The 22,428-nt window shown below is 42.7% G+C and overlaps 1 protein-coding gene across 7 annotated transcripts in view; it reads right to left on the bottom strand.

The window, feature by feature from the left end:
• Positions 1–1,420: 1,420 nt before the first annotated feature.
• Positions 1,421–22,428, bottom strand: part of JAKMIP1 (janus kinase and microtubule interacting protein 1) — a 75,858-nt gene continuing 54,850 nt past the window's right edge. For 2 of the 7 annotated variants that reach the window (XM_083398969.1, XM_083398970.1), the window contains exons 15-22: positions 21,420–21,473; positions 18,545–18,610; positions 16,336–16,404; positions 14,067–14,144; positions 11,168–11,371; positions 5,324–5,389; positions 3,290–3,334; positions 1,421–2,118 (exon numbers count right to left, since the gene is read on the bottom strand). In XM_083398969.1, the coding sequence (XP_083255095.1) occupies positions 2,086–2,118; positions 3,290–3,334; positions 5,324–5,389; positions 11,168–11,371; positions 14,067–14,144; positions 16,336–16,404; positions 18,545–18,610; positions 21,420–21,473 (615 nt within the window). In that variant the 3' untranslated portion in view covers positions 1,421–2,085. Of the gene's footprint in view, positions 2,119–3,289; positions 3,366–5,323; positions 5,390–11,167; positions 11,372–12,058; positions 12,134–14,066; positions 14,145–16,335; positions 16,405–18,544; positions 18,611–21,419; positions 21,474–22,428 lie in introns of those variants that run through there. The other 5 variants (XM_083398971.1, XM_083398972.1, XM_083398973.1 and 2 more) reach the window with 5 other exon arrangements.

The raw sequence follows: 22,428 nt of genomic DNA on the forward strand, positions 1-22,428 counted from the left end.
TAAGAACTTTGCTCCAGGATGAGAATCGAAATTGTGCTCCGGCGGTGCGGCAGCAGCAGGAGGCCTCATTAGCTAAAGTGGTGCTTCAGGTTAAGAACAGTTTCAGGTTAAGAACGGACCTCCAGAACGAATTAAGTACTTAACCCGAGGTACCATTGTATAATGCTTTTGTAACATACCTGCTTCCCAAGTTGCCCAATAACATTTTTTGCAGAGTATAGACTTCTAGATTTTTAAGCAAAAACACACATTTTACTTGTGCTTGTAAACTGATTCCCAAAGCTGCAATTAAAACTTTTGAGGCAGATCTAATAAGCTTTATTCAAGGCTATTTTTTTTTCTTGTGAACAACACTGCCAATGAGTTACTATTTCAGATTACTTCTCACAGCCCTTTTTGTGACAAGAATATATTTCTTGGCAGATTTGTTATTGTACTATATCCACCACTGCATAGATAATTCCATTTTCCATCTTTAATATCAAGTTGGCCAATCCTACTTTTCCCATGTAGGTCATGCTCAAGTCAAAGTTTGCAGGTTGTTGGTTTAATAAGTTCATATTAATGACTTCCGTCTTTGGTGGTGGGGGATGGATATTTCAACAAGTTTTTTAAATTTAAAAAAATCACTCCCCTCTCCCAACATCACATGAATTTAACCACTTTGAGATCATTTCTGACTTATTAGCATGATTGTTGCATGTTTTCTATATTTCTGAATTGGTATTTTGAAAATATTTTTGCATTTGATTCTTTACTCTTTTTTTAGGTTATTGCTTTCCCTTTAGCTAGCTTTGTACTTTTTAATTTAATGATTTATCCTGTTGTTTGCAGTTCATCTTTAATTAGAGTTAAATCTATGTGTAACTAATTAAGCCAGATACAAAAAGTTATTTGAATTCATCCAAGAAATACTCCTAATATCTCATATGGCTATCTTTGCACAATCTTTTGTCAAGAAACATTCCCAATGAGAGATTATTTTATTTTTTTGCTATTTTAACTTTTCTTAAAGGTGAAGAAAGTGTATCTCTATTACCAATGCTGTAAAAATACATACATCACATTTTCTTCTGTGCCAAACATTGTGTGTCTTTATATTCTAACCCATCCTCATTTTTTTGTTTGATTAGAACTTTTTAAATATACTGTAAATGGTCAATATTGTAAATCCATATAAATGGGGTTATGGCCAGGTTTTTCCCTACCCTGGCAGCATTAAGGTGCTCTATGTCACATGTTGTGTTTCTTTGAATGTTTCCTTCAGTAATCATTCTTTCATCCTCAGTTTTTCTAGCTCCAAACTACACCACAACTTAAACTTCGACTGAGTGGTTTTTCCTCTCATTTCATCATAGTAGGCTTGTCCAGAATTTTAGTTGTTAATACTCAACTTCCCCAGTCAAACACTTTCCAGAAACTGAGATCACAATAATATCTTTGCAAGCATTTCAGTTTTCACAGAACTTCTGGTTCTTCTTCTAATAACACAGGAGTTGCCTCGATCCGCCCGGCCATTCTCTCCTCCTGGAGTCATTTCTCCCTTTCTTGGTAACGTCCAGTCTTTGTAAGTTGGAGTTAGCTTTATCAAAGGGAAATCTGAGTTCTTTAATTTGTTCCGTTCTTGTAGTAGCTCTCACTCTAGATTGAACCAGCACTGCCTCTTTGCACTGAAAGCTCCAGTGCAGATGTCATTATGTGAAACAAAGACTGTGCTTTTGAGATCATGCAACTGGGTACAAAAAGGTAGGTGACTAACGATAACACTCACAGAGGTAGACATAGTTCAGACTGCTGTCAATAATGGCCCCTGCATTTTTATTCATTGTTTTGTATATAAATATAATAAATAATAATAAATAATTTACTTGTCTCAAAAGTGCACTAAGTTTCTTAGTGTGTGCTGGCTTATATCAACTTATCAAATAATTCCAGTTTATAGCTATAATTTTATAAAATACCTAGAGGAACCCAAATAGCCCACAGCTTAACATATAAATACAAACAGTTGCAAACTGCATCAAGGAAAAATAAAGAGACTTTGACTTCAAACTGCTTGTACAGTTTTGAAATTTGCACACAAATTCATTGGTTCAATCCAAAGGCCCTTTTCATACCCTAAGGAAGAGAGAGAATATAACAGATAGCAAGTAAGTTCATTGTTATGCACAATTTGAAAAATCTTTTAGGCTTCTTTCTTCTAATATATGTCCAAAGTTGACACTGCAAAAATTTTTCTTAGATATTTAAAAGTATGGTAATTAATTGGTAAGATCATCTAATTCAAGAACAAATAGATACAGGAATTGATCCTGCACCTTTTTTTGCAGTACTCTTGAGACAAACAAGTTGGATTAGACTAGATGAACCTTTGGGGTTCCTTCCAACTTTACAATTCTATGACGTTTGAAAGCCAGCTATACAACCAAGAGTGCCACATATTACTGTTCAGAAGAATTCCTCCTAATTGGGCTACTGATCTTTAAAAAAGGGGGACAGGCTGGGGACTGATATTTGTCAAAATCCCAGCAAACTGATTTCCAGTGTGTTGCTAATTAACAGCTACTAGCTATCAAACAGAAGTGCCTGGTGTGCTCTGGTCCATGGGGTCACGAAGAGTCGGACACGACTAAATGACTAAAGCTATCAAACACATACTATATAGTACTGATTGTGAGAATTACCTTGTGTAAGCTAAGCCACGCCAAACACAGCACTGTTTTCTTATCAATGTGGCAGCATACACATTACTTAAGAGGCAAATGCAGATAGGCATGGAGCCGTTAAAAAAAATGGCACCATGTAGAAAGCTTTTTTGTGTTTGTGTGTTTGTGTTTTTAAGAGCTGTCTCACTCTTGAGCAGGCTAGACTCTTATTATCCAGCAAAATTGTCTGGCTTCCCAGGGTTCCTTCACTTGACACCTGCATCAGATTTTTGCCCCAGCAGAGATTCTTAGCTCAACTGCATGCTGAAGTAAAGGTGACCAGAGCTTGAACAAAGCTAAGCAAGACCCATAGGGGTTAAAAATATGAATCTCCTCTGAAAAGTAATTTTCTCCTATAAAAGGGTTCTCTCTTAAAGGAGTTAGAAAGGGATACATGTTATGAACCAATTCAGTTGCGTTCTCAAACTTTTAGTACAGAATTTATGGATAGCATTGAAGATCTAGAGTTTGGTCATTTTTATTTCATATTTCAGCCTTTTATGGACATTCCCAAAAGGAGATCTTCAAAGATTAACAAAATCTAACAACAAATTAGGTTTGTAAAAGAAAATAATAATACCAACCATATATCCTCTCGCTGTAGATTCATCAAGACCACAGGATGAATGCTAATGAGAAAAACAGAAAAAGAAACAAAAACTATAAAGTAAGGTCAAAAAGAAAAGAAGAAAAAGAAGAAAAAAGATGTAAGATATGCAATATTGATTCAGCGGTATCAAACCTCAGATTGCTAGAACTCTATTTTTAAAAATGCAGTGGGCCATACTATACTGCTTTTCATAATTTCCATATGTTTTCATGAGTCAGGAGAAATGAATCCACTGTTAGCAATTTCCTAGCAACATTCACATTCCTAAATATTGAATGCTGGCAAATCCCACAGAATGGAACTAGATAAATCTGTCCATTCTAACACTGCAATCTCTGGGGTGTGCCTTATGTGTGTGGGGTCTAAGACCTGTGTGTTGTTGCACCATCTTGCCCCATACAGAACAGCTTCTTTGTCCCATACAGAAGAGCTGCTTTGCAAAAAGCGTGCAATGCAAGTTCTAGTTCTGCCTGATCCACCTATTTTATCTATGACAGGATTGTTGATGTCCTACTTCTACCACATTACAGGTAACTCGCATCTTATGCTCATTATATTTGCACAATTGCAGCTTTACATGGACCACCAAAAATAATTAAATGAATGTCACACATGTGGGGAAAGGAGGCGGGAGAGCGGGGGGAGGGAAATGGCCAGCAATCCCATCAGCTAGTGAGAGAGTGGTTGGGTGTAGTTGGAGAGTCAGTAGAGTGTGGGCAGAGAGAGAGTGGAGGAGGTAGCAGGGAGTTTTGGCGGTGGCTGGAGATAGATTGGAGGAGGCAGGAGAAAGTTGTGGAGGAGTTGGTTGGAGAGACTGCAGAATGGCCCCAAAATGCAGGGCCTCAGCATCAGCTACTGAAAAACCAAAGAAGCAGAGAGTGGTTCCCACGCTGGAAGAGAAGGAGGCTGTGCTGGACTGCTTGAGGGCTGGCGTGGGCGTCGTGGCATGCAAATATGGCCAGAATGAATCCAGCATCCATGCCATCAAGGTGGCTGAGAAGGAGATCTGTGGTGCTGTGGCAGCAAGCAAACGTGATCACCCACATGCCCTAGAAGGGAAGGACAATTATCTCCCTCCTGTCCTGTGTACAGTATTGGCACTCCAGCAAAGAAGCCTAGGTGACTAGAGTAACAATTCTGGGCTGGTTCCACAAGTTATTCATTCCAGAGGTGAGATGTTCTCTCAACGAGAAACACCTGGAGTTTAAACCATGGGTAGGCAAAGTAAGGCCTGTGGGGACAGATCTGGCCCAATCACCTTCTAAATGCGGCCCACAGACGGTCCGGGAATCAGCGTGTTTTTACATGAGTAGAATGTGTCCTTTTTTTTAAAATGCATCTCTGGGTTATTTGTGGGGCATAGGAATTCGTTCATTCCGCCCCCCAAAAAATATAGTCCGGCCCCCCACAAGGTCTGAGGGACAGTGGACCGGCCTCCTGCTGAAAAAGTTGGCTGACCCCTGGTTTAGAGTGTTGCTGCTTGGGGACAATGTTCCTGGACACCCCTTTGCACACAGCAAAGAAGAGGCTGTCCCTCTCTCCCCTTCTCTCTCATCCAGCCTCTGGATCAAGGTATGATTTGCTGCTTCACCTTCTGCTTACACAAAGCTCACCTTCTTCTGAATGATTGGGGGAAACCCAGCCAGATGGGCAGGGTATCAATAATAAGATTATGATGGTTGTTATTAACATGATGGATACTGTTCTGGATCTTAACCTCCTCAACCCCCTCTTGTCCTCATATTATCCACTGAAACATCATCCAGCAAGGGAGAGAAGGAAGAAGGCAAGTATGTGCAGCATTTTTAAACAGTTCTTTTGAGTTGTTCTGGCTTTACGTGATTTTGTGCATACATGTGATAGCCCTCACGTAAGATGCGAGTTACCTGGAAGTAGAAGAATTCTAATGACAATGTGCATTTTTCCAAAACTGATTAAAATCTGAAGCTAAAAGGAAATATAGAGAAGTCCAGAATTTACAGTATTGATTGGTTTGAGAATAAACTACCTTTTCCTCAATTTCTTTGAGCTGCCGCTTCTGAAGTTCAATTTTCTCTTCTAGCTCTCGAATTCTCTGGAATAAACAGGAAAAAAAATTTCCAAGATAAAAAGGCATTTCCTATAGGTAGTCAAACAATATCCATCTTTCACACACTCGAGAGCAGGGGCCACCACCATGGTGCCCCAGATGTGCCGGGGCTCCAGTTCCCATCTTCCCCAGCCAGCAGGGCCAATGGCCAGGGATGATGGGACTTGGGAGCCCTGCAACATTTGGAGGGGGCACCAGGTTGGCTATCCCTAAAATAGAGCAACCAACCACCTGAAAAGATTTGAGATCTGCTTCAAAGCTCTGTACTAGAATTCAAAAGATGAACACAAGAACCTTCTAAACCTAACACACTGGACCAAAACATGACACCTTTTCCTTGTTACTCTTCCACTGAGGTTTGACCAAAGCATAGGCAAAATCACAGCAGAAGCTTTTGAGGTCTTAGGAAAAAAAAATTTCAAAAAAGAAGCCACTCTAGAAACTGTGTAGTCGGTTAGTTCCTGGGTCCCATGGAGGCGAGAGTGATGAGGAAGCCAGTGCAGACCTGAAGGCTAAGTAGAGCTCCCTATCATTCCCAAATAAAGCTGTTCATGTTTGAGTTTGCCTGAAGTGCCTGGAGTCTGTTTCTAAGGATGGCAGCACAGTGGATTCCTGAAATCAACAGCTTTAGTAGAAGGAAAATTAAATGAAATAACCAAAGAATTTGGGATTATTCCAATCTGCCAAATTCAGAAGGTGATCTCTGCCACAGCTTCTTTCAATGTCCAGTCTCTTAACACTAGGGGCGTGGCCTAGATGGCAGTGCAGATTTTAGTGCCTCATAACAGTCTGAGGATGAAATAATAAACCTGAAGAGGCGTAAACACCCTGACGTACTTAATGTGAGACCAAGCAGATGAAATTCTGCTCTCACTCCAGCTGAGTCAAGATCATCTGAAGAAATATGACAAAGTGATTGGAAGACTGGAGAGGCATTGCAGTGGGCCACCAGGGAATCAGCTGAAAGGCCATCAGCATGGGATAAAACATCCCCTACCACTCTCTGGAAACCATTTGGATCCATTAAGCGGCAGGGGCAGACCACCCAAATCTGTCCCACCTCCCTGCAGAGGGGAAGGGTCGCGGAGAAGTCCAGTGTAAAAAGTTGAGCCCACCAATCTATGAATGTCTTAAATAATTCTATTGATAGACCATCTAGCCATGGTGATTTGTCTGGTTTCAAACTATTAATTATCTCTTTAATTTCCTCCTCTTTCACCCTTGGTCACTCCTTTAGTTTATCTGGTTTGTTATCGTTGGTCTCCTTTCCATAAAATTTACTATGCTGATCGTTAAATATGGATATGAAGTACCAAGACCACTTAGATTTTGCAAAAATAAGTCAATGCAATGGGTCAAGGGGAGAGGGTCAAGGGACAGCGACAGGGCACCCGTGGGGGCAGCTGTGCCCATAAAGTAGATAGAAGCCAGAAGCAAAAGGAACAAAGAAGGTTGCAACAGAAACTGCCCATGGGAATAGTCTAAAAAGTTAACACTCTGAGTCAAGAGGACAGATGCCTGTAGCACAAAGGGACGAGAAAACAGAAAACAAAACGGCCCAGCTAAAGATTCTGCATGCTATATTGCAATAAAAAGGGACAATTTGCAAAGGTATGTTTTGCAGGTTCAGCAATCCCATTAACTCTATTTAAATTAAAGTTCAAGAAGAGCCTCTTAAAATCTGACTAAAATCTGAGTAGCAACCGTGGAATGTTCAGAACTATTTTGCGGAGTAAAAGCAAGGAAATCAAAAAAATTGTTTATGTGCTGGATGAACTTGTTGGGACTAAGAGCACGTGAAGACGTGAGGAAAGTTATATCAACCATAAAGTCAAGGGATCGACTGGAAGTGTGCTGGTTCAGGATCCCAGGGTTTAACAACTGATTGGCTATTCCCTGTCCCCCCCCCCCTTGTTTCTAGAGTTGAAGGTGATCAAAAAGGGGGGCGGTGACAACAACTAACAGATTGTAAGACCCAACTGGAAGCACTGCAAGGCTGTTGTGCAGGTTTGGGTACTGAAGGGGGGGGGTGAGAGGCTCTCTTGAGTGTAGGACAGTAGCTGAAAGTCTGTTTAGAAGGACAGCTTCTATTTGACAAGATCCTATAGAAATAATCCCCAAGAGTTCCATGAAATAGAGCTACAGCAAAAGCCACTGTCTGACAATGAGGAGATCCGATCATCACCACAGAGACAACCAAAGGAGGAAGAACCACAGAGACCTGGTGAGCTGGAATCTCCACCATCATCCTAATTAACCAGGAGTGGTTGGGAAGTGAGGCCACCACAGCAGATGGACTTGTAAATCTGAAACATCCCAAAGGGGGAAGGGATAATACTGGAGCTAAAATGAAACAGGGCGATGTGTTAATTCCTGTGAAGATGAGTGGAAGGAGAAAGCCAGTGTGTACCTGGAGGCCACAGAGTAAGCAGGGCTCCCTTTCTATTATACTTAAATAAAGGTGTTCATGTTTGAGTTTACCTTCAGTGGTTGGAGTCTGCTTCTAAGCTTCTTGCCTTCATTTTGTTGCATAGCATATCCAAATGTAAGTTCATTACTTTTGGAGCTACAACAGTTTCCCAAAAAGTAATCCAACCGATTCATATGTGCAGTGCACTGATATGTGACCTTGACAATGACCTTCAATTTCACTTTTGAGGGTGGCGTCTACCCACAATTTATCCTATGTAAAACTGATCTGGCATGGACACCTGCTTTTAGCTCATTGGCACCATTAATTTATTTTGCTGAAGCACTTTCTGGATGTTGTCCGAACTACTATAATACAAAACTGGAGGTTTATCAAGCAGCTTAGTAGCTCTTGTGACTCATGTAATTCTTATTGGATTTACTTTCATTAACAAATCCATGAAAACAATGTGGTAATTTTAGCACAAGGCAGGTTCAAAAGGACTCCCTAAGCTGCTTATAAACTCAGCTTGAAAACCTTTGAAAGGTTCAGTATGATTTACAAGATATGCCTAAGGAAGAGCTCTTTCAAACAACATCATCCTGCAACTAAACACATGGTCTAGAATACGAAAAGTAAGAATCGCCAGAATGAGAAATATCTTGCAGCTCACAACGGTAAGGAATTTCGCTTTCAAAACAACTGAAGTGGTGCCACTGTTAATGAAAATGCTGAAAGGTGCATAGACAAAAAGGCACGTTTATTTGTTATATAATGAAACTGTGAATTAAGATTAAGGTTAGAAATCAAAGATGTTGAACTGCTAGGTTTTGCAAACTGGCTGTTTGTCACAGTCCAGAGATTTGAAAGACTGGCTTCTTTCATACACAGCAAGCCTCTCTCTCTCTCTCTCTCTCTCTCTCTCTCTCTCTCTCTCTGTCACATTTAGCACAGCTATTGAAACTTTCCTAAGTTTTACCATGATGGAGGAAGTCGCAGGTGTTATTTGCATGTCTGCCCCATCCACAGAGGGGTGTGTGTGTCTAATTTTTAAAACAAAAGGGATTTATGGATTAGGGAAACCGAACCCTTTCTCTTTCCTTCCATTACTACACTGTGCTCTATCTCTTGAAACACCTTTCTCCAGGCCCAACTCTGATACCAGAAGTGACTCAGGCTAGACAGAAAGGTGCCTAAATGGAAACAACGGCCTAAGGGGATGTCAGGTGGGAAAGGTGGGGCTTTAGCTCCGCTCACCCTTTTGTGGTCACAATCATACTGTCTCTCCTTTGAGACATGAGTGGAGCAGATATGGGAACAAGAAATGTGTCCATTAGTAAGTTGCAGTAAAAACGTTCCAAGTTAGTTGTGCAATGTCTGTTGCCTATATTTAGAACGCTCTCTTACCTTGAAGCAAGCAGCCCTCAAGCTTCCTGTACTTCTTCCAGTTTTAGACACACCTCACAGAGGCTTTGGGATGTGGGTGGCGCTGTGGGTTAAACCACAGAGCCTAGGGCTTGCCGATCAGAAGGTCGGCGGTTCGAATCCCCGCGACGGGGTGAGCTCCTGTTGCTCAGTCCCTGCTCCTGCCAACCTAGCAGTTCGAAAGCACGTCAAGTAGATAAATAGGTACCGCTCTGGCAGGAAGGTAAACAGCGTTTTCGTGCGCTGCTCTGGTTCGCCAGAAGCGGCTTAGTCATGCTGGCTACATGACCCGGAAGCTGTGCGCCGGCTCCCTCGGCCAATAAAGCGAGATGAGCACTGCAATGCCAGAGTCGGTCACGACTGGACCTAATGGTCAGGGGTCCCTTTACCTTTACACAGAGGCTTGATTATGGAATATCATAGCCCTTTTGTATTCCAACAGCGTATAAGGGCAGGAAATAATTTGACCTTTGTAAGAATGCTGATATATGCAGAATTCATCATGCAAAAGGCTGGACTGGATGAATCCCAAAACGGAATTAAGATTGCCGGAAGAAATATCAACAACCTCAGATATGCAGATGACATAATTTTGATGGCAGAAAGTGAGGAGGAATTAAAGAACCTCTTAATGAGGGTGAAAGAGGAGAGCGCAAAATATGGTCTGAAGCTCAACATCAAAAAAACGAAGATCATAGCCACTGGTCCCATCACCTCCTGGCAAATAGAAGGGGAAGAAATGGAGGCAGTGAGAGATTTTACTTTCTTGGGCTCCATGATCACTGCAGATGGTGACAGCAGTCACGAAATTAAAAGACGCCTGCTCCTTGGGAGAAAGGCGATGGCAAACCTAGACAGCATCTTAAAAAGCAGAGACATCACCTTACCAACAAAGGTCCGTATAGTTAAAGCCATGGTTTTCCCAGTAGTGATGTATGGAAGTGAGAGCTGGACCATAAAGAAGGCTGATCGCTGAAGAATTGATGCTTTTGAATTATGGTGCTGGAGGAGACTCTTGAGAGTCCCATGGACTGCAAGAAGATCAAACTTATCCATACTGAAGGAAATCAGCCCTGAGTGCTCACTGGAGGGACAGATCATGAAGCTGAGGCTCCAATACTTTGGCTACCTCATGAGAAGAGAAGACTCCCTGGAAAAGACCCTGATGTTGGGAAAGATTGAGGGCACAAGGAGAAGGGGACGACAGAGGACGAGATGACTGGACAGTGTTCTCGAAGCTACCAGCATGAGTTTGACCAAACTGCGGGAGGCAGTGGAAGACAGGAGTGCCTGGCATGCTCTGGTCGGACATGACTAAACGACTAAACAACAACAAGAATGCTGCCTGTGGCCCCATGAGCTTTTCATTGCCCTGACTTGCAGTCTGAAATCTCCTCCCTCCCTTTTCACCATGCACTACCTTCCAGCCTCCAATCAATCGTAGCTGGTGAAATTTTTGCCATTTATAGCCGTCAGATAATGCAGTAATCACAGTCAGATCTTAGCTAATCTCTTCCACTGGAGAATGGTTAGGTATGTCATTTCACTAATCGGACAGGTATCTAATGTCCAGAGCTTTTTCAGACAGTTTTCAAACTATGGATTGGCTAAAAACACTGCAGAGCCCACACTTATTGTGTCTTCTCCCTCTGGTTTATCAATACCGCACTACAGCCATTAAAACCAGGACAGATTTGGACTTTGCAGGTTCCGAGAATGGAGCTTTGTGCTTGCACACGGAGCACGTTTTAAACTGGGACATGGGAACCACTTTTACAGCTTGCACAACTAAAAGATCCCCAACTGGAACTGGACTTTTGAGGGAAATGTTAGAACATGGCAGGGTGAAATAAAAGTGGCATCATAGTCCCAAAGTGGTGGTAGTCAAAGGAGGGACATAGTGTTGGGCACGGAAAGTTCTAGGTTACCTGCTGTGCTTGCTGCAGCAACTCCATGCGCTCATGTAGAATCTGGCAGTCAAATTCGCGGCTTTGCCTCAGTATCTGTCTCCGCACCTTTTCCACGGCAGCGCACAAGTCCTCCCTCTGGGCCTCATTCAGGGATTCGCTCACCCTCTTCCCTGGCTCCTGCTGCAGAGCGTTGTAGAGGGTGGCTTCCAGCTCCTGGATTTTCTAATGCAATGCAAATGACATTCAAGAGAGACTCATGTTTGAACACAGGGAGCCACACAAGACGGTAACAACAGAAAGGCAAGAAAAGCAAAGCTTGCAGGGCATAAGGGCACAATTCAGCAGCAGAGAAGCAGCTCCCACATGAGGTAAACAAGCAGAGAATGTCTTGTGTGAAGGGCTCACATGGTGCAGCACTATATCATAATGCTATTATTCAAATTTATGATGTGTCTGCACTTTGCATACTGTGTACAATTCCGGTTGCCTCACATCAAAAAGGAAATTGCAGAGCTTGAAAAGTTTTAGAAAAAGGCAACCAAAATTATGAATGGGCTGAAAGAACTCTAACAGGAGGAAAGGTTACAACATTTGGGGCTTTTAGCTTAGAAAAAAGGCAAACAGAATGATGGCAACATGATACAGGCATACAAAATTACAGTGTGTGGAGACACTGGATAGAGAAAAGTCTTTCTTCCTCTCTCATAATAAGAGAATCCAAGGCTGAAGGTTGGATAGTTCAGAGTCGACAAACACAGTAGTTCTTCACATAGTACTTAGTTGAACTATGGCATTCCCTACCACCAGCTGCAGGAACGGCCACCAACCTAGGTAGCTTTAAAAAGGGGTGACACCGTTTTATGGAGGATGAGGCTATCAAGTCAGGGTGTCTGTGTAATACCTTCATACCTGGGAATCACAAGTGGTTGTGCTGCTGTGCTCAGGTCCTGCTTTGAGAGCCTCCTATGGGCATCTGGTTGGCTACTGTAAGAACAAGATGGTGGACTACATGGACCTTTGGTCAGAAGCCACAGGGATTCTCTTGTATTCTTCTCATCACATTCCTTCATAAATGATCACCAAGATCATGGACTAGAAGCCCAACTCATGTCCATAAGCAGCTGTGCCTTCCAAACTGCATGCCCAACTCTAGGGAACTTGCTCTCATTAGAGACAAGGTAGGTTCCATCCCTGCAAAGGGTCAGCCCCAAAGGCAAATGATTTTATTTCAGAAGACCTCTGCACCACAAATGCTCTTCTGATGTTTTATTCTTCAGAGTTTTAATTTTTATTTTTATTTTTGCACATTTTTATTATCAAAGTCCCTTTGAGACCCAAGTGGGGTGAAAAGTAGAATATAATTTTAAATCAACCAATCAATCTTTATTATGATGATCACAGATCAGCCACTAAATTACAATCAAACAAATGCAATTCTACAGTTTTTGGCTAGGAAAAGACTGTTAGGAACTAACAGCATGGCAAAGAGCTAGGATAAATCACCAGCCAAGCTTTGTAACCTTTCCTTATTGGTGGAATTGCTACACCCCCTTGGTCATTTTGGTTGCCTTTTAAAACAGCGGGAGCAAATGCTTTGAAAGAAAAACAAAATGCATACTCTGAGCCAGCAAGATAGCAAACAAAATGCTACTGAACGTGCTTCTCTATTTCATCCTGACTCTGACCAGTAAGCTTTGTGCTTCCACTATAGTGTGAAAAAGGACACCCAACACCTTCGTATTAATGCTGGGCCATTTCTTGGCTTTACACCCATCCCATTACATCCCATTATAGAAACTCTAACAAACTTTGAGTTGGGTGACCAATTTATGAGAAATTTGCAAGGTAGGGTTGGTTCGCCCTGCTTTCCAAACCCACAAGGGTGGGTTTCTTACTCTTTTTTTAACCCTTCCAAAGAAGCTTTGTCAACTACCATTAGTGACACCTCATGCTGCCCACAGCTGCCCGAATTCCTTGAGCCTGCTTTCCCACTCCTGTGACAGACGGCCATGGAAAGAATACTGCCCTCAAAACACTTCATCCACAAGGAAGGTAAGTCAACCCACATCTCTCTCTCTCTCTCCCCACACACACTCCTATACATTATTCACAGAAAATAAAGGAGAATTCACTGTCCATTTTCACGGGGGAAGAATGGTCCTGAGAAAATGGAAACACAGTTTTGTCCAGCGCTAGGGTCCACCAGCTGGTTCAAGTGAAATTCTTCCTGTTGCAGTTCCATAGGCTAGCCTTTTTTGTGATATCATAAACACATATTTGTCAACACTGGATACGGAGAGGATTCTCTGAAACCAGGGTTCTTGTTGCACTCAGTATCTGAATTGTATGAGTGGAACCTGCCACCAGGCCCACGCAGAGCTTGTCTGAGGCCGGAGTGGTGTCTTGTTAGAATAAAGTTAAAACTCAAACAAAAAAGTAGCCCGGTGCCCCCATTTTTAAGTGAAAATTGATCGATCTCTGCCTCTTCTGTCTACCTGTTTGGCAGCTGAAACTGAGACAGCAAAGTTGCCTGGCAGCTTGTAAGAGTTTCTAGAAAAGCATTGCCCTCATACTTGGAAAGCCTAGAAATAAACTTGATTTCTGTAGGACTAGAATCAATGTGGCTAGCTTGAGCTGAACTCCAGCAATCATAGTTTTAAAGAATGGAGGTAACAACTCCCAGAACTGCCATGGCAAGAACACAAGAACAAGAAATTTCAAATCTCTGCCACAAGCGGTGTAAGTATTGCAATCCGTTTAAACTTTGCATATGCTACTTAAAACATCTTAGTGTTTTAAGTTCTGACCCTTTTTATCTATCTCAACTAGGCAGTATCTAGGTCCTTCATTTAGCAGAATAGACAGCATACATGTACACATATGAATTTTACTTTCAGCAAACACACAGATTTCCTACCATATAAGCCTGGTCCAGAGCTTGTTTCCTGTAGTCAAGTTCTTCCTCTAAATAACCCTTCTGTTTACTGAACAGGTCCTGAGTAATAATAATAATAATAATCAGCTTGACTCAAAATGTCACAAGCCTTGGCAGATCAGGTATCCATAGCTAGCTAGTCCACAAAGGCCAAAAAGAAAGCGAGATAACATGCGCCAAGGAGCAGGTAGACAACAGTCCTGGGTATAGAACTTTCAGCTCAGCACTAAGAAAAGACAAATATTTCCCTATTTGTTTCTAAACTCGGTGTCTGCTGTGCAGACATTCACCCTGTGCAGGAGGAAGGGGCCACTTTACCATCTGCAGAGGCCACCCAACTCTGCAGAAAAATTGTGGAAGGGTTTCATACAACCCCCCACACCCCCAAAACTGCCCCACCTAAGGGTGACACAGGTATGCTTCCTTAATGGTGGTCAGTTAGATCCTGGGCAGCAGAGGACAGTATGGGTGCGAGCTCTGAGTGACTGAGTAGGTATTGGCCCTGCTTCATTCAGCTACAGCTTTCTTCTCCCAGGCCTTTTCCACACTTACCTTTTGCTTTAATGATCTGTGTCCAAGCACTTTTTTTTTCCCCCTGCTGCTTTCCCCAGGAAAACTTGCTCTTTAATGCTGAAGTGGAACAAATGGCAATTCAGATTTTCTGTGGACTGCTGTTTGCTTTGATTCAGCAGTAAAGAGCGGGTTTTCACTTGTACCTTGTACCAAGGAGCCTGCAAGCAGAATAGAACAGAGGCCTTAGCTTGTTTTCCATTCCATAGTGAAGCCGTTCCACGGCTCTAAAGGAGGTTTCCACAAAGGCACCTCAGAGAGCAAATGTGGGGCATTACTAAGGGTGGTTGTGTAGGAGCCTGCTCTGCTTTGGAATCTCAAGAGATATGATCAACTAATATCCATACTAAATTCAAGTGATTTGTACTTTGTAGACTACTCTCAGGCAGCTGTGGAAAGAGTAGCCAAGAGGTCTGGGAAGGAGAGAAGGGAAACTCTGATCCTAACCTCCAGTGCCTTGTGGGACATCTTCAGGAGAAGAAAAGGTTAAGGAGTAAACCCTAGACAAATCCAGAGTGGAATCTCTAAGGTGGTTGGATGGCACCTTGTATGTCTCTTTCCGGCAACTCCTGCAGCCAGGCTGGTGCCAAACATATTGCTCTTGCTTTCCTTTGGACCACATCAGAGAGGCCAAGGTCTTGTCACCAGGGCAGCCCAGAACCTCCATATACACTGCACCCCAGGGAGTTCACTTCAGTGCTGCTAACTCAGCAGCTTGACTTCTCCCCCAGAGGCATCCTCCATCATCTCTCAAGACAGACGGATGCCTACAACAACAATAAACATTGGAGGGCAGGGGAGAGGAACTCTGCTGTATAGCAAGCAATGACATGATAAGGAACTGTCCAACCTTGGAATCAGAAAGTAGAGAAAGTAATGAGAATGATCAGTACAGTGGTACCTCGGGTTACAAACGCTTCAGGTTACGGACTCCGCTAACCCAGAAATAGTATCTCGGGTTAAGAACATGGCTTCAGGATGAGAACAGAAATCATGCTCCGGTGGTGCAGCAGCAGCAGCAGGAGGCCCCATTAGCTAAAGGGGTGCTTCAGGTTAAGAACAATTTCAGGTTAAGAACAGACCTCCGGAACGAATTAAGTATGTAACCAGAGGTACCACTGTACTGCCAAAGCCACAAGGGAGTGCTGAATCTAGGATATAGGGCCTGCTCCTGCACATGTTAATAGCACTAATATTGTCAGCATTGAAATTGTCAGAATCAACTTGCTGAAAAACAGTAAGAGTTGGCACAATGCAAATCCAGCTCTTTGGTTTGGACCAAAAAATGTTCAAGGAACCCAGGCGGGTGAGTGACCGGGGAGCGAGAGAACTGCAACCGGGCCCAAACGCCACTTAATATCCTCAGAAGTCAGTCTCTAAAAAACAAGCAAAACCTCCTTTCTTCACTTTTTTCTGAAACACAATGCTGAACGAAACAGAAGGTGTGGGGCCTTTGTGGGGGAAAGACTTTATTCACTTACAGAGCCATGCCTTTAGTTTCTGGGCCAATTTAATGCATTTGCCAACTACAAAGCCATGCTCAAGGGAAAATAATGTTCATGCACAGTGCCAGTCATGCAGTCATTTATACCAAGCCGGGGGGGGGGACCCCAACGCAACATGCACCCGTGTTCCTGTTATTTGCCCAAGCTAAAAGGCTATGAAGTTATACTTCTCTTACCTTTTCATTTTCCAGGTCAATCATCTTCTGCGTGAGGGCAGCTTCGGTTTCCTCTATTTGCTTTAGCCACTATATAAAAATGACGGGGGCGAAATAAAACAGCAGTTTGAGACAGAGCTTATGCCAAACATTAGGTAAGTAAAGCGCTCTACCTTAAATTCCATTATTTTCTCCATTTTGTACAGAACTATTGATTTGGACGCCTGAAAACGATGGCCAATTATAATGAGGGAGCATTGGCTATATTCAAATATTGCTCATTCTTCCCAAATTGGGGAAAATGTATGTTTTCCAACAAAGCTACCAGTACAATGAGTTTGGGGGACATTGTATGTACTTCATATGTGCTAAACATCTAAAAGGTTACAGAGCCCTAGGATGAAATAGCGGCACAATGCCAACCCAGGAAAAACCCAGGAGAGGCCTAAGCCTTGGCAACAACCATCTGAAATAATGTTTTCGTAATAATATTTTCCCCAAACAGTTTCAGAAGGTGTCTCATGGGGGGGAAGGCAGTTTCCAAGAGCACTTGAATTTTCATTTGCATTGTAACTGCATTGGCCCTTATAGAGCTCCTTAGAGGCCTAATTGTGGTGTGCGTAGTATCTGGACTAAATGGAAGTTAGAATGGCAAATTATGTATCTTTGTGTTCTGAGTTTTATGTAATGTACAATTGGCAGTATACATCTGCTTATTCTTCTCATGATTATTGAATATTCCATGCGTCCCCAGAGTGGAAACATTAGTCGTGCAGTCTACCCCAACAAAGTTACAATTTCCAGCACCCTTAATAAACTACAATTCCCAGGATTCCCGGGGGAAAGTCATGTGGTTTAAAAGTATGGTGGTGCTAGAGCTGAACAGTGCCTATAAGACATTCGCTGTTTTCGGAAACGCTTGCCCTATTTCAGTTAGCCATGGTGGTGGTGAAGGCAAAATCTTCTGCACATGGCCAGATGCCCTCACTCATTTTTCTTTTTTAAAACTATATAACAGTTCCAGTTCCAGGGCTGAAGATGAAAAACAAGTTCTTTTGCTAATTTTTGGTGCCCTCTGGTTGTGATGAAACCTTGTAATATGCAAATCCTCTTTTATTTAGGAAAGCTTCCAGCTGGTGGATCAGAGAAAAAGCTGCATATAGCAGGATTTCTCTGGACTGGGCTTGTCCAGTTGCCCTCATGCTAGCAAATGTAATAGCAAAACATAAGGAACTGTTTCAGAAAGTACAATAGACCTACAATGCCTTGACCTGTGGCCAGTAAAAGGGAGTTGCTTCAACGACAAATTTAATAAGTGCAATGGGAACCATTTCCTTTCGCTGGTAGCAAATCTGTGCAGACTACGGATTTTACACTTGTTGAATGTGACATGTGAAAACTGTGCAGGGGGTACAGCTCTAAACCCTCCAAGTAGCCCTATTTTCCAGGGAATCACAAAAGCCACCCCAGTGATGGGATGTGAGAGTGATGAATGTCCCTATTTTCACCTGAGGAATGTTGGATGGGATGCAGTGCAACTATTGTGTACCCAAGTACCGTATTTTTTGCTCTATAAGACTCACTTTTTCCCTCCTAAAAAGTAAGGGGGAATGTGTGTGCGTCTTATGGAGCGAATGCAGGCTGCGCAGCTATCCCAGAAGCCAGAACAGCAAGAGGGATTGCTGCTTTCACTTCGCAGCGATCCCTCTTGCTGTTCTGGCTTCTGAGATTCAGAATATTTTTTTTCTTGCTTTCCTCCTCCAAAAACTAAGTGCGTCTTGTGGTCTGGTGCATCTTATAGAGCGAAAAATACAGTACACAGACTGTACACTTATTGAGTGGTACATACCCCTACTGACAATCCTTAAAGTAGCTGTAAAATGATTTTGTTCATCCCACTACTATTAACGTTAACCTTTCTTCTGAGGTGCAGTCCTCACTAAAAGAAAATACCCCACTAGTCACATACCAGTTATTGGGTCAGATGCACACGACACCCGTTGTGGTCACATATTGTCAGTGAGGACATATTGCTTGCTAAATACTATTAAGTTCCACTAGGAATTTAGCTTGCTGATCTTATACAGAAAGCGTTTTTTAAAAAAGGCTTGTACATTCAAGACTTTTATGAGCAGAGCTACAGATTTAAACAGAATTGAGCAGAGAGCACTGCTTTTGTGGGATGGATGAAATTCAAGACTAAGAGAAGCAATTCTTCGCAGAACTCTACCTTTTCACAGAGAGAAAGTACAGTCCCCGCCTGAATTATCGCAACCTGTTCTTCATTCCTCAAATTCTAAAACACAAGAAGTTCAGTGTATTTTACATTGTAGCAGAAATCCATCAAATTAAAATAAGCAGAGTACATGCTGCAGCAAGCATTACTGAGCACACCAACTTCCCTTTAAAAAGTTTGGCAAAGGCAAATTGCCAGAAACTGCCAGGAATTGCAAACAACCTTAGGAGTATACTGTAAAGTTGCAAATCATTACTTTCCAGTAGGATCATGTAGGCTGCAATCCTATACGTACTTACCTGGGAGTAAATCCCATTTAACCCAATAGGGCTTACTTCTGAGTAGATATGCATAGGATTGTGCTGCATATGAGCAAAGTGAACTCAGGACTGGGTTGCTAGGCCCCTTGAGAGCTCAATTCTGAGAACCGGGCCTAAGGGAGATCAGGGAGTATCCTGCAGCTCAGAGTGGCAGATGTCAGCAGAGGACGGCATCTACTTATGCCCTAAAGGTAAAGGTAAAGAACCCCTGACAGTTAAGTCCAGTCACAAAAGACTCTGGGGTTGCGGTGCTCATCTCACTTTACAGGCCAAGGGAGCTGGCATTTGTCTGCAGTTTTTTCGAGTCATGTGGCCAGAATGACTAAGCTGCTTCTGGCGAAACCAGAGCAGCGCACAGAAACGCCGTTTACCTTTCCGCCGGAGCGGTACCTATTTATCAACTTGCACTTTGACGTGCTTTCGAACTGCTAGGTTGGCAGCAGCTGGGTCTGAACAACAGGAGCTACAGTATTTTTTGCACCATAACACTCACTTTTTTCCTCCTAAAAAGTAAGGGGAAATGTCTGTGCGTGTTATGGAGGGAATGCCTACGGGTGGCATGCCTACGGATTTCCCCCCTCTAAAAACTACGTGCGTGTTATGGTCGGGTGCGTGTTATAGAGTGAAAAAAACGGTAACCCTTTCGCGGGGATTCGAACTGCCAACCTTCTGATCAGCAAGCCCTAGGCTCAGTGGTTTAGACCACAGCGCCACCTGCATCCATACTTATGCCCTAATCCTCAATATTGAAGAGGTAACAAATGGCAAACTCCTCAAGCCAAGCAGGACGTCTGCTCCCTTGATTCTGGCCCCTCACCCTGGCAAAGAAAAAGAAGCTCCAAAATGGGTATATTTTTGCAAGCCTTAAAGAACACACAAAAGTCCCCCAGGTTTTGTGAGTACTCGAAAGGAATGCTCACAAACAATCAAACTGAAAAGCTGCTCCTGGAAAAACTGTTATTGGGTTATTTGGGGCAATGCCCACCTCCTGATGGGGTATGAGGGGTCTCTGCAGTGGGCAGACCAGGGCTTCTGCCCTCCAGCAGCTGCCTTCTGAAGTTCTGCTTTTCAAATAATCCCTTAATTTTCCATCAAAATTGTGGCTCAGGATGTCCCAGGGCTGTGGCGTGGAAGCAGCATTGGGGCTGGCAGGCTGTTCAAGATACGCTGTGCCAAACTTTAATTCTGCTTGCATAGTTGAACACCCAAGCCAGCTTTCAATTCTTGATCTACCCCTAGCAAAAATCCTGAAACTTTGTTTTCTGTCCTCAGTTTAATTAACATTCCAATCATTGTAAGGTTAGGCGTTACAGCACACTCTATAAGGTTAGTCTGTTGTATAACTTTAGGCTTCTGATGGTCATTACAGTAATAATATTCTGATTTACATTATCCACCCCCCAATCCTGCTCAATTACATGATAAAGGGTTATACTGCAGAAATCATGTTAACACTTCCATCTTTGGGGGCCCCTCGTCTAAGCCTGGTCTCATGCACTACCTGAGCCAAGAGTGCCAACTTGAATAAAATATTGGGGGGAGCCCAGGTAAACCCTGCCCCACATAATTGATTACAAGATGTGGCACACACCCACCATTTGAATGGCAATGCCCATCAACCTGGGGTGTGTGTGTGGCCCCCTCAAATATTTTATTGGGTGGGCCAAAGGGACCTTGGCCCCTAGGAGTTGGTTTCTATGACCTGAGCTGTTATCTTGCAGGTATCTCACTCTTGCATTCTGGCAGATCAGCACAAGCCAGTGCCCTTCTGGTGATAGGAGCTGCACAATGATAAAGTAAATGCCTTTTCTTAATAGAAAGGGGATGAACTGCTTCAAATACTGAGCTATATGAGAGAGAATTGACTAGAGGCCTGCCACTTAATTTATTAGATAAGGCTTCCTCAACCTCGGCCCTCCAGATGTTTTTGGCCTACAAATCCCATGATCCCTAGCTAGCAGGACCAGTGGTCAGGGATGATGGGAATTGTAGTCTCAAAGCATCTGGAGGGCTGAGGTTGAGGAAGCCTGGGTTAGATGCATGCTATCGGTTCAATTTGCCCACGTTTTTCAAGAACACAACGGGGCTCAACCTACAGTCGGTGAGCCCTCTGCATCAATTCTACAGTACTCCTGTTCCAAAATTTTAGCTGTCTGACATTAAAACAACTTGAAGAAAATCCCAACAGATAAACTTAAAACCAAAATAACTGAAGCAAAACAAGAACAAAGAATGGGTGGGGTGTTTTATTTGTTTTCATGATCCCAATGGCTTAATATTAATAACTTCATCTTGAAATAGTATTTCCAGTTATATATCTGGAATGTATTTGAAACATACTCAAGCACTTTAAATTCACATTTTAAAATTCAAGCTGTCATGACAGGAGGCCCAGTGAGTCAGGGTGGGGGAATGCATAAGACCACAGCGTGACACAGAGGCATGTGCTTCCCACCCTCCATCGCGGCATCCCTGGTGGCATGCTATTACAGATAGTGTCCCTTTCACAAATATGCAATTGGAACTACTTAAATAAATACATTAGCTACCCCATTATCACCAAGGATATCTAGCTTCTTCATAAGTTCAGAAATATTCACATCCTGGAAAAGAAATTTCAACATTTATCTTTTAATCAAGAATTAAATCATGTATTTGTTTAGTTTTTAACTGTTACAAATTCTTTCACATTAACTAGGCTGGAGAAACAACACCATGGAAGACATTCTGACTCCAGCAATCATCATCTTAAAAAAAGGGAGAACCCGATTTCCTCTCAGTCACAGGAAATTTAGGTAAGAACAGTTATCAAAGTTAACAATGAAACAGTGCAATGCCAGAAATACTACTGATTATATCATATAGTCTTTTGCTATTTACTCATTTGATTAGACACTGAAAATAATATTGAACTGAAATAGGTCTTTTCACACCACATCATACCAGTGCTAGTAACACTGAACAGCATTAAAGGTTTTTGCCTAAGAATACCAGGTTTAATGGACTAGGCAACATTACACCCATTTTCTATTCATAGTCAAAGAAAGAATGCTTCGTGTAAAACAAAATTAGTGGTCATAAGATGAGATGAGAAGAATAAGGTTGGGAATTCATACGAAGTGTGCAGGAAGATGTGGAAACCGTCTTGAGATCTTAGGTGGAATTTCCACAGGGTCATGCAGACTGATCTTTCCGTATAATTACGCATAAGGGTAGGAACTGCATGGGTTACAAGGTGAAACTAGATGTCATGGTGGCAGCTATGTTTGTTTAAATGGCGTGTCCCCCACCCACTCCTAGAAAGCAGAGCGTATCCAACCGATTTTAATTTCAAAGGTGGAATGCAGATGAGGAAAGCTGAACCCGCTCCCCATCTTACCTCCTCCCTGGCCCATCACCAAAGCCACTTCCCCCTTAACACAGCTCTGATTCTAGAGGTAAGAAGAGCTCTGGCTGGAGAAGAGGTCCCTCATCACATCTATGCATCCCCTTTGGTGTTTAGACCCCACTTTCTGCTTTGTGCGAACTAACAGGAAAGAGATTTGACCAAACAAATGC

Source organism: Podarcis tiliguerta, assembly GCF_965153285.1.
Source record: "Podarcis tiliguerta genome assembly, chromosome: 9".
Lineage (NCBI taxonomy): Eukaryota > Metazoa > Chordata > Lepidosauria > Squamata > Lacertidae > Podarcis > Podarcis tiliguerta.